This window comes from Diadema setosum, chromosome 6 (assembly GCF_964275005.1).
Source record: "Diadema setosum chromosome 6, eeDiaSeto1, whole genome shotgun sequence".
NCBI classification, from domain to species: Eukaryota; Metazoa; Echinodermata; class Echinoidea; order Diadematoida; family Diadematidae; genus Diadema; species Diadema setosum.
Window position 1 is genome coordinate 31,328,237 of NC_092690.1, and position 12,501 is coordinate 31,340,737.

The window sequence follows — 12,501 nt, forward strand, 5'->3', positions numbered from 1 at the left end:
GCCTAGCTATGTTTTTCAACCAAACGAAAACAGTAGTTGCAGGCTGGAACAGATTGCCTCCTGAACTAATGACATGTTGTTAAAGCTTCAGGGCTTCCTCAATTGATAATTTCAAAAATTTATTGGATAGACATTGAAGTGGGGAGAAATTCATGACATAACCTGTGCTCCTCGAGGCATGTAAAGCAACAAAGTTAAAGTTAGCAGTCCTCTACTTCGTATCAGATGTGATGTGATGTGATGCGATGGGATGCGATTCGATGTGATGAGAGTCTACCCGTATGACTATGAGATTACACAAATCATAGATCTACTTAAGTATGTTTTTGTCTTGGGCCCCATACACGTAACACTAACACTAGGCCTACAGGTCCTCTAAACAGCTAGAGGTTGTAAATCATTAAGTCATCGTAAACTTTACTCGTAGGCATACTGTAAAAGTGAAAGTGTACATAAGATCATAGAATATGTAGTCATGGACTTTAATAATACTACACATGGACATTCATTGCTCATTAATTAATTTGTGCACCTGTTTCTATCCAAAGCTTCACAAAAACATTCTGAACATGCTTTTCTGCTTTGATTGAGTGTTGTCCACCAACAGCCAGCCTGGATAAAAACAAGACGGCGCTTTGAGAAATCCAAAAGCTACATGCACAGAAGATAATAACTCTCTTGAATAAGAAAAATGCATACTGTGCAGTACAATCGAAATCATTGCTAAAGCAATTTCATTTGTGAAATACAAGTACTGGTACTTTACAAGAAAAACCAAATAATTAGGCAGGTTGAGTGTGATTTAGATCTATAATCTATTCCCCCCCCCCATTTGTCGCACATTGTTTCAGAGTAAACATGGACAGTAACAGTAGACGACATGCTTGTCTCGCCATTCAGGGACATTACATTCAATATAACATATAGGTACCTAGGACAACGGTGTATGTGTGGCCGCAAGTGGCTGCTTCAGTTATTACCGATTTTGTGACGCAATATTTGTCCTTGTTTGAGGTTTGCTGCTCCCCATCATTGGTGTTTATTCAAAGGCAGTTTAATCTGAAAAGGCACCTCAGCCAAATATGACCGAAATGAGGGAAATGGTTCTTTTGTCAGTGATGATGCATGATTACACAATGGTCATTGTCCAAACATCTGAATGTACTCATTAAAATGCACATAATTAGGTGGTGGTGGTGAACATTGGATCAAAGAAAGACCTCCGTTCATAGTCCATATGTGTAGTAGGTCCATGATGTAATGTACACCTCTCTACTTGAGATCTTAACGAGGTCATTCATTCTCCACAAGCCAATGTCTGTAGCCACTGAACTTGTTTGTCAGACTCGTATATGATTAATTGTATAGCATTCTGCTATGCGTTTGTATGCAGTTGGATAGCTCTATTTGCAAGCTTTACAAAAAAAAAAAAGAGATTAAGATCATCAATGAGCAATGTCAGTGTCATTTTAGGATATTGCTAGATCTATGTTACATGCTACACTTTGCTACATTGTGAAAGAAGTTTATTTCTGCTCATATGAATTAATATATATGGTGTTTGCATTATTTCAGTTTACCTAGGTCTTGTTGCCTCATATCATGCTGTACAAGTCTGATGCACAAAGATGGAAGTAGACGAGAGACTGAGATTTCTGGAGACCAGGATTACGTCTAGCCTTCGTCCAAGGAATGATGATTTGAAGGCACTCTTTGCTGGGGATGAAAACAGGTAAGTGCACCCGCACAAGCCGTAGTGCATTTCCTCCATTGCTTTTTTTGTCTCACATTTCGTTTTTGTACAATTATGTGCAGTTGCCTCGTTCTAAATGAAGACCTCATTATTGACGTACAGCAGTAGGCAGCTAATGATCATAAATTGAAAGGATGTAATAAATTATTTGATTCAAATGAAACAAAAAATTACAAAGAAACATATTGTGGGATTATGCAAACTTGTATACCTTTTGTAGCCTTTTTTTTTTTTCTGTAGAGAAGGGTAGAGGCCTAGATTTATCTTTCTGCCAGTGATGGTGGTAACAATGTTGAAAGGTTGTTTTCTTTCGGGCACAATGTGTGACTAGAAAATGAGAGCTTGTTTGAAATGTATTTTTTGAGTGTTGGTACATGAAGCCAACATAGGTTTATGTTACTGTAATTGTCTCCTCCTTGTCTTAAAAATGCTGTCTTTAGTTTGTATTACCTTTGTTGCAAGCTTCTTTTGCCCTGTAACATAAAAGATGAAGTAAAAAATAAGTTTGTGTAAAAAAAAAAAGAAATACAGTGTAGGGTGATCTGCACAGATATATTGCAGTTGAATAACATTTTGATCATTTTTGTATAGAGCATCAAACATATCATATACCCCGTAAAAGATTGTTGATCTATTGTTAATTCTTTTCTTAGAATGAGTGATAGAGACCTAATTGGGTTAGATTTGATATGACTTTATTGTGGTATGGGATAAAATACCATGTTATTATTCAGTGAATCTTGCCATGTTTCTTTTGTCATTGGAGCTTATTGAATTCTTATCTGCGTGTCAAAGACAAATCTGAAAATCTAATTTTCCTTTGAGGGGAATCTAACCGATACTGTTTTTTCCCAACGTACCCTACAGACATTCATTCCTGGAATTCTGTAACAATGAAGACGTTCGTCGTCTCTTCATCTACACCCGTGAGCCGAGGAACACCCTGGTGGCCTCTCTGTCGCCCCCTCTTGGTGTCCGAACGAAAGGCGTCTTCTTCATCAAGACGAACCAAGCCACAAAGCTCACCAAGGATAACATCCGCACTGATGTTGTCTTCACTGACTGTGACACGGTTATCCTCAACCAAATGGAGCTCCTGGCAAAAGAGGTATGCATGCTTCTAAAAATTCCATAACCTTTCCTTTCCTTCATGGCATGTGTGATAAGCTTGACAAACTAGTATCACAAATAACATATTTAGAAAGGAACAAAAGAAGTATACATGCAAATTATTTCATTTTTATCATACTTCCCATTTACGGCGTGTTTGATAATATTTTCAGATTATTAAAACTAAGAAATTAGATGAGCCAATATTATACAAATATTCAATGTTTATGAGTGCGACGGTTCCGAATATTACATGAGCGTGCAAGTTTAACCGTTCTATTCAACGACGCGAAGCGGAGTTGAATAGAACGGTTAAACTTGTACCGAATGTAATATTCGGTACCGTCGCACGAATGATAAACATTGAATATTTGTTTTATACAACACATGATATCAAAATATTTAGGCATGGCCTACAGTTTGGACCAAAAATAGATATGTTTTAACCTTAAATAGGTAGATCGAGAACTACGTATGCGAAAGCCTACACGTTAGGCCAACTAGCGTACTGCCACTGTCTCGGTCTCTGGTAGGCCCCCTAGATCTTGAAAAAGGTCTAACTAAACCCTACATGTATATAGCTAGGTCTAGAGAGTTTGCTTACCTCTATTTAAAGCATACTGTATTTGATCACTTTCTTAGTATTTGCTGCTGCATTTCACTCATGATTAGCAATGCGCTGAGATCCTCATCAGAGACGAGAACAAATCTCGGGTGAAAAGAGGTAGGTCTACGTAGCCATGATAACGTAGTGGCGTGGCCATGCGACGTGAGTAGGTGACCGGTGGTGGTATGGTACACATAAACGGTTGTTGCGTGCTGGCGCAGCGCAAACCCTACGGGTGCGCGTATGCATTGAAATGCCAGCTAGCTGTACGATACACAAGTTCAGTGTGTCCTAGGGTCTATTGCACTGCCGGCTCGCTTGTACCATTCAATAGTCGACTATTGCACTGCCATTGAGTGTGAGCGTTGGATAGCCGATTCCTCTGAATGTCATGTGATCAGCATTTATCCAGTCAGATGGCAAGATTCCATACATGTGTTGTATAATTAGGATTATGTGTGTGTCTTCATGATGACTTTGAGATATATACATTGTAACTGTCGCTGGTCAGCAGTCAAGGAAAACTATTATCATTAAGATAATATGCTTCACAGATTGTTCTTTGAATATCTTGTCCTGAGCAGTGTGATACTGTTACAAGATTTTGTTTTGTGCCGTTACATCTTTTTAATGTTTCCTTTGTTGTTTGATTCATTTCAGTTAAGAAACGAGTGATTGATAGAAGGCATGCATCTTCGGAGTGAAGTCTCCTATGAAAGCATCGTGGTGAGTGAAGCCTGCCGCATATACCAGGCAATATCTTACATTTTGCTATTTTACCTTTCTCTATCTGTCTGGATCAGGTATACCTCCCTTTGCTTTGCACCGATGGTGTGCAGACGTATGGAGGAGTCAGCTCTGATAAACTCATGGACATTCTCCATCGCCTCATGGCCAACACAAATGTCACTGAGGGACATGTTGAGGTGAGCTCTTTAGATTCCCAAGATTTGCATGTCTTTGTATGTAGTTTTCATTTATAATTGATCTCTTCAGTATCACTGTGTTTGTCTTGGTTTTGTGCAGTACAATGTATTGACAAAAACAGCAATTCTTTGTGGGCTAATGTAAACAAAGTACAGTGATGTGTAGTGAATTGTCAGTCACCATCTTTGTCATTCATACAAAAACTGTTCTCTGATAGTTCACATTTGAGTAATGGAAACCTTCAGTTTCACTGTGCCGGTCTGTGGGTGCCATCTAATACAGTGTAATAAAATCAGAATCAGTTGTTCACTGTGGGATAAGGCACTACGATGAATATTATGATATATATCTCCGCTTGCTAATCACCGTTACTGCTACACTTACGTTACCCGAGTTCTGATAACACACACATGAGTTTAGATTTGAATTAATTGAACTATGGTTAATTCATATAGGACTGAAATATCTTTCATAAAAAAATTATTTACGGAGGGTTGCCAAGAAGGTAGACAAATATGTCACAACAACAACTATGGGAAAAATTTTCATCTTGTAATATCTTTTGGAAGGTATCAAATTCCTGTTTTATTCTACTAAGCGTGATGGAATGAATTTCTTCTCCAGGGTCGAATCAGCCTGCCGTTGCCATCCATTGAGGTCCTGACGGAGGCGGCGGCTAGCATGAACCGACGGTCAGCGGTCATACACGTTTTGGAGTCCACTGTGGTTGGCTGGATCAAGCAGATTAAGGTCAGCATAAAACCTACCATGCATGAGAGACACTTTCAAACATATGTTCAGAATTCCTTATTTCTTATGGTTTTTGCTCTTGCAACTTTTGCAAGGTAACACAACTTGCAGAATGTCAAAGTTTGTTTCTGCTCTATTTGCCGTATGGTTTCGCTGGGTTTTTTATTGTTGTAAATTTTGTAAATCTGGTGCTATTTGTGAATTTACAAACATGCAAAAATGGGATTTTGATCCCAGCCTCACGTTTTGACATGAATGTGATGTGCATATGTACATTTACAGGTATGCAATACGTTCCTGTAATGGACAACTTTCATGATACAACTCTACTTCATGGTTGTTCATTTAACCACACATGAAATTGTCGGAAGACCCAATTCGTGAAAATTTCGACTGACTAAATTTATGGTGTATACCGTAAATGAAACGCACTTCACTTTCTCTCCTACTTTTATTTTGGTCTTTGCATCTGATCTAGCTTGTTCTGAGGCACGACCCCCTCTACGACCTGCGGGACAAGTTTGGTGTGCGTCCCTTCCCACTGGATGAGGTTGAGCTTTGGAGGCAGCGTCAGGCCAAGCTCATCTCCATCAACAAGCAGCTGGACTCGGCCATCGCCAGTAACATCCTCCTGAACCTGGACGATGCCAACAGCACCTACTCCCACTCCTTCCACAACGTCAGGCGGGAGATCAGTCAGGTGGGTACCAAGCGTAGGTGAAACGAGCGAAGAGAGTTGTCAAATGGGACTGTTATCAGAAGTGTACAGAAAAAAGTGACATATTGCAATCTACGGACTCGTGACTTGGTTATTAAATTTTCTAGTTTCATATCATTTCAAGGGGAAAAAATGAATGTTAAATGTATTGAAACTTATTTTAGGGTATTTTGAAAATGCAGTGAATGCATCTGTCATCTTTACTAATTGGGCAAATTAGTGTAAGTCAGGAGAAAAGAAACGAAAAAGAAAACATTGACACAAATCACAGCTGAAGGGGATTAACTGAAAAAGGCAGTTGACTTGCAGTGACTTGCTTCTTACCCTTTTCTCTACACTGTATTCATTTTATATTTCATTATGAGAAAACAAAAGCAATTTTATTGCTTGAAAATTTGTTTATCAAACAGCTTTTAAACAGATTTCACCAATTTGGGTACTTATCTTTTTGAATATTTCTGTTTATCTCTTCTTATTTGGGCAAACTACACACCAATGTATACACATTGTATAAATATCAACTAGCGATTGATTTTCGTGTGTTCTTATTCTGTTTTTAAATGCCTTGTTCAGGCTTTGGCTGAGACAAATGAGAATTTGATGTTCCTGGGAACCCTTCTTCCCTGGTTTGACCGTCTGCATGTGGCATGCACGCCGAAAGAATTGATGACAGTCTTTCCTCCACTGGTACACACCATGCTACTGGTGTGGTCTCATTCAAGGTACTTTTGTTTTTAAAATACTGCTGTAAGTATTTGATGAATGATTAAAGTGGCTTGAACTGTACCAACCATACATCTGTAGACCGATATCATCAGAATCATTTATCTCTTCTGTTTTTTTTTCTTTTTTTTTCGACATTGATAGACCTTTTAAATATTTTGTGAATGTTCTGACATTTGGCTTTCAGAGCAGGAGAAACCTTGTTCATTGGATGACAGATCGGCAACTCAGATATTCTTATGCCTGATGTTAAGATGGCAGTTGTTTGTGTGTCATTCATCCATAGGCAGAAGCCCTGAGTTTATGGAATGATTATGTTTCCATTATTAATTGTTCTTACCCGTGTGAGATACCCAGTTCATAAACAAAATTCTGTATTTTTGTACATTTTGTATTTTGTACATTTTGTATCTAGGCATGGAATTTTGTAGTCATGTATGCAGTAACCTTCCAGCCATCGACTAGAGGTTAGCAATGCTGGAGTGATAGCAAAGGAATAACAGTTCTTGAACCCTGTTAGTCTGCATTGCATGTGAATACTCAACTAAGATGGCTTTGTGTTTTGTTTCCCCTCCCATTGCCAATAGGTATTACCACAATGCAGACATGTTCCACAACCTCCTGGAGCTAGTGTCCAACGAGGTGGTATCCAGAGCTAAATCACTGGTTGGAGAGAACATCCTGAAAAACACCATACAGGTACAACAACTTGTCTAGTCAAAACTTTGTAGTCACCTCATCATAATAGTGTGAAATGTGTTCTCTTGTTGCTTATATTGATTTCAGACATCAGTTGATATTTTATTTTTTATAGTACCTGAATGTCTTACAAGGTAAAAGAATGATCAATTAAGAAACTTTATGAGGCAACAGGCTAAGGTCATCTCGAAAAAGAATTATTTACTCATATAGTGGAATGGTTGCCTGAAGGGGAATCTGCAATTTGAAGCATGTGGTTTTCGTATTGCCGAAATAAACTTGAGTCCAAAAAGTCATCAAGGTGTATTATACACTTGTAGACTAATATTGCATCATACATAAAACTAGTCAAACCTACATTATGGCACAACATACTGTAATTGTCCAAACCCCTATTGTGGCAGCATAATGGTCTTTGTGTCAGACTGTTAAATTGTGACATGCCACTGGGTTTATGCCACTGGGTTTCAGTAAGTCAAAATTAGCCTGCAAAGGTAGGGCTTGTTGCAGGGAAATCAAGGGTTAACCCGTTCCGTTAGCCTGGGTGCGTATTTGGTCTATGTTCATTTCAGAATTCAGTACGGAATGGGTTAATTCTGCGATGGGTAGTGATGTTCACTCTTATCTACAAATGTCCATGACATGAGACGATAGCTGAATATCATGAGATGATGAGCTAAATGTCTAAGCAATGATTTTGGCACAGTCATACGCTGGACTGAAGGAGGCCCTCAAGGTCTGTGCGGCGTACAGGGGGACTTACCTGGACACCAAGGACAGAGCAGATGATATTAATGCTGAGAGGGTGTCTGAGACGGCGGAAGCCATGTGAGTTCATCAGTCTCCACTTGGTCCATGTTACCCAGAGCTTTCAACAAATATCAGTTGTGCATGAGCTCTAGGAAGAAACAAAACAAACTGAAGAAACATTTCGTCGTAATTCTGACAAGGGAAAACAGAAGCTTCTCTGTGTTTCAGTATCCTTTGAAATTTTATATATTCAATATATTTATTCTACACTTTGACGAGCATATTACACACAAGCTCCTCTTGATTGCTCTGTAGAACCTGCTATAGGGATATTGTAGACCTGTACTGGCTCTTGATTAGCTGATTCTGTTTTTATACCCCCCTGTATCTTGTGTTATTACTCAGTACTGCTTTGGCATACCCCAGTATTTTAACCTGTTAAGGACTGGCTGATTTTGCTATAACACGCATTTCCCATAGACACCTGCCCGAGTACATAAGTATATTCGGGACTTGTCCTTCACGGTTTATTCTAAGACTTATATAGCTACTTTGCAGGATTATTTTCTGTAACATGGTATGCCAACTGTCTCTTCTCCCAGGAACCTGAACCCGCCAAAGGGAGTCCTGTACAGCAGCCGGCTCTACAGCACCACCCAGCGGCGACCCCAGGCCCGCTCCTCGGCTGAGGTGTGGCGGGACGCCAGCGCCAACAGCACGGTGGTGATCAACGAGGAGGAGTGGAGTGACTCGCCCTGGCCGCCCCGCAACGCCCCTTGCTTCAACCTCCTCAACAGCTTCATGGAGAGGTGAGGAAGGAGCAGGCTGTACTGTCACTATTTGACCCATGTCTCAGATATTGTTCATGTGACTTAACCGTTTCTGTGCCCATGAGTCAGATGTGCACAAATTTCATGCACTCACCTATGGACAGGAAATAAACATGCCACACAGAGGATTATCTAAGCCTAAGGAGTTTGGGTATAGTATCAAGAGTATGTGTGATAACATGTAATTTAGTCATTTCACTCTTATACAACTTTTCCGATAAAGCTGTTAAATGTGTGTACGGAGGATTTAGATTAAGTTTGTGCCTCAATAAGGCTGTAAGCCATTTTGTGTAGACATCTCATCAACAACTTTTGCTGTCTTCACTTTCATGAACCTGATGCATTTACTGTGGTAATACTATAACACATTGACTATGAGGTAAGTTAGCTATGCATGGTTGTCATTTGACAATGCACAAATTGACATAATGATTGTAGATTCTTTCTAACTGTTCAAGACTGTTTGAAATATTGTTCATAAATTTGAAGAAAAACATATCAAAATGTCTAATTTTGTCTGTTTGTTGTGTCGTATCCCTCTGATTTTGGTATTATCAACTTGCCATCATTCAAGAAATTGTTTCCAAGTCCAGTGCAATTAACATCTAACAAATCTTTCAGATCTGTATTAGAAATACTTTGTTCGTGTTGTCACTCACAGGTGCAATGACCTCCTAGAGCTGGTGCAGACGACGCGCCACTTCAACCTGCTGCAGAAGGCTGCCGAGGTGGGTGGGGCCGGGACCAAGAGCCTTGACGCCCTCGTCAGGGAGATCCACCAAGAGTTCACTGCCTCCATGGAGCACTTTGGGTCAGAGGTCAATGACATTCTGGACATCACGGAAAGCCAGGCCTTTGAGAAGTCATTCTTCATGTTCCGCTCAGTAGTAAAGGTGAGAGAGATACTGGGATGGAATTTCAAAGACATCTCCTGGAATGTAAATGTTAAGCATTTGACCTCTTTGATTTTCAGTTGATGGAGCAGGTTCTTTGTGTAATGAAATAATAGAACCATGGTGGGATGTGTTTAATACAACGTAATGGGGTGTGGTTCATTGGACTTTGTCATGTTTGAGAAAAAGTAAGAAATTTCACAGAGATGTGTGGCAGAGTGATCCAGAAGAAATATCACTGTAGTTATGCTTTACACAAGGTCTGTTTGTGTAGTCAGTAGTGTAATGGATATTTGAAAGTAAATACTGCAAGGAAAACTGTAATTATCCATCTGAAGAAAACCCTCAAAACGCAGAAATGAAGCAGGTGAGTTCTATAGCTGGGATTTGACTTTGCCACATGAAAACAAAAATGAAATAAAAAAAAAAAACTAAAAAAGAAAAAAAACAAACAATTTGCAGTTAGATGATAACAGTTAATTGCTGACATACAGTGTACATATAACAAAATTACTACCGTAATGTCAGCTGTACTGTGGTGACAGAAAAAAAAAAAACTAAAAAAAAAAAACTAAAGAAACAAAACTAGAGGGAATGATTATGTATGTGTACTATTACTTTGCTGTAATCTTCTGGAGTTGTTGCAGTAATTCTTTGACTATTGACTGTCACAGGACCTGGAAAGGCGTCTTGCCAGTGTGCTGCGGCAAAGCTTTTGCCAATGCCCCACCATCGGCTCCCAGCTACGTTTGCTGGAGGTCTTCGAGGGGGTGAGCGGTCGAGAGATGGTCCAGGAGTACCTCAAGGACAAGGACCAGGCCCTGATCAGCTCCTTCACCAACGAGCTGATCGCCGTGCGCACCATGTTCATCGCCAAGTCCCAAGAGCCTCCACTCCACGCCAACCTTCCCCCCATCGTCTGTAAGCTGACCTGGGTCGGAGCCCTGAAGAAGAGGATAAAGGTGAGATTACCTTAACAGGGATGCAAATTTTCTGGCAGAAGTGTAGAGTCATTTGGTGTACAAGAAAAGGGGGAAAAAGAATCTTTGTTGATGATATCAAGTACCTATCCTTTCTTTACCTCTTCTCCTGTAAAAACTGGCTTTTCTGTTTAACATTAACAAATCTGGCTTCCCATAGTATTAATACTTTGATGAAACTACTTTCTTTAGTGCTCTCTTAGTTAAAAGTATGTCATGTCTCATTATCTATGCAAGATCACAATCACGTCATTCTTCCATGAAGCTCAGTATAATCACACAAGTGCTGTGCACACTGCAGAAATACTCTAGCCCTCAGTGCGCTTCCCCTCCTCAACTATAGTGGAATATCTCTGTTTTTCCTTCAGGAACCTATGGAGAAACTGAGGAGGATCAGTCCACACTCCCTGGACGGGGATGCTGGTTGGCATCTGAGGGACGTCTTCAATGACACCATGAGTGACCTGGATAAATATGAGGCAAAGAGTGTCAGTGACTGGCAGCGTATGTTACATGCTGAGTTGAGGGACAGACTGAAACAACCCTTGCTGGTTAGTGCACTTTATTCTATAAACGGGAGGAATCTTTAGCAAGGTGTTCCTGTCACAGGGAAATGTAGTTTTAATGAGATTTCACTCCTTCATTTGAATAATTTGCTGTTTAAATGCATAATCTGGTAGACTGCTAGATGTATTGACATGACCATATTGTCATGTCAGGTTCAGTTGAATTTTTATGTCATTTCCTTGTGAAACATGAAGTGCATGTACATGATTGACCTTGATACAAAATATGATTTAACCGTAAACTTCACACACATATTTTCCCAGCCCCCTTAAACAAAAGAAACAAATGTTTTATTGTTGTATTTAAAAAGATTTGAAAAGTGAATATGAACATCATTGCTCAGTGTTTTAAGTTCTCAAAAATAACTCAGTACAATGTAAGGGAATGAGTTTTTTCTTGAATATGATGCAAGAAAAGAATTTGCCATAATTTTGGCACTTGGTGATCCGATGTGTAGGGCCGCAAGGTCTCCAGACTACACATTGATACACATTGTGGCATGCATACAGTCGTATGTGGCATATTCATGTTACATCACATTCTCTTTATTCTATCCTGTTATGGTATCTGGTTCAGACTGCTGAGGACTATGATGAAGAGACCGAGCTGAGGCCCCAAGTTCTACACGTCAACCTCGACCCGGAGCTCCTGCTCTTGCTCCGTGAGGTCCACTATCTGGCCCAGGCACCCTTCAACGTCAAGCTGCCGGATGGTGTCAGAGAGCTGCTGCGGCACACCGACGGGGCCACGCTGCGCACCACGGCTGCCCGCCTGGAGACCATTGTCTCAAAGTACAACCAGGCTATGCGGTCCATCGTAGACTTTGAGAGGCCGCTGTTTGAGCGCAAGCTTGGCAAGATTGACCATGTGAGTGGCAATTATTATTACTATTTCTTTTCTTTTTTTTTTTTTTTGCTCATTCCCAATGAAATGTTCTTACTGTGAAAAGAAATTTCAGAATAGTGTAAAGCAAGAAATTTGTGCGAATTGAAGCCTACAGCCTTTTTTGCAGCATTAAATTTTTACGAATTGCCACTGGCAGTCAATGCATATAGAGAACAAAAGAATTTTTGTGTGCATAAGAATTTTGTGGAATTGGGCTCTTGTGAAATTTGCAAATTTGAATTAAAATACATGCAAAAAGTTTTTGCCTCACAGCAGTGTTAAGTAATTTGAAATGCAGTGTTGATCTTT

General features: G+C 39.9%; 1 protein-coding gene across 1 annotated transcript in view; it reads left to right on the forward strand.

Moving 5' to 3' along the window:
- The first annotated feature begins 1,628 nt into the window (after positions 1–1,628).
- LOC140229720 (uncharacterized) overlaps positions 1,629–12,501 on the forward strand; it is a 79,252-nt gene continuing 68,379 nt past the window's right edge. The window contains exons 1-13 of the mRNA XM_072309960.1: positions 1,629–1,732; positions 2,621–2,861; positions 4,274–4,396; positions 5,022–5,147; positions 5,626–5,847; positions 6,439–6,587; positions 7,176–7,287; positions 7,994–8,115; positions 8,640–8,846; positions 9,529–9,760; positions 10,435–10,722; positions 11,109–11,291; positions 11,884–12,174. Coding sequence (XP_072166061.1) covers positions 1,629–1,732; positions 2,621–2,861; positions 4,274–4,396; positions 5,022–5,147; positions 5,626–5,847; positions 6,439–6,587; positions 7,176–7,287; positions 7,994–8,115; positions 8,640–8,846; positions 9,529–9,760; positions 10,435–10,722; positions 11,109–11,291; positions 11,884–12,174 — 2,400 coding nt within the window. The remainder of the gene's footprint in view (positions 1,733–2,620; positions 2,862–4,273; positions 4,397–5,021; positions 5,148–5,625; positions 5,848–6,438; positions 6,588–7,175; positions 7,288–7,993; positions 8,116–8,639; positions 8,847–9,528; positions 9,761–10,434; positions 10,723–11,108; positions 11,292–11,883; positions 12,175–12,501) is intronic.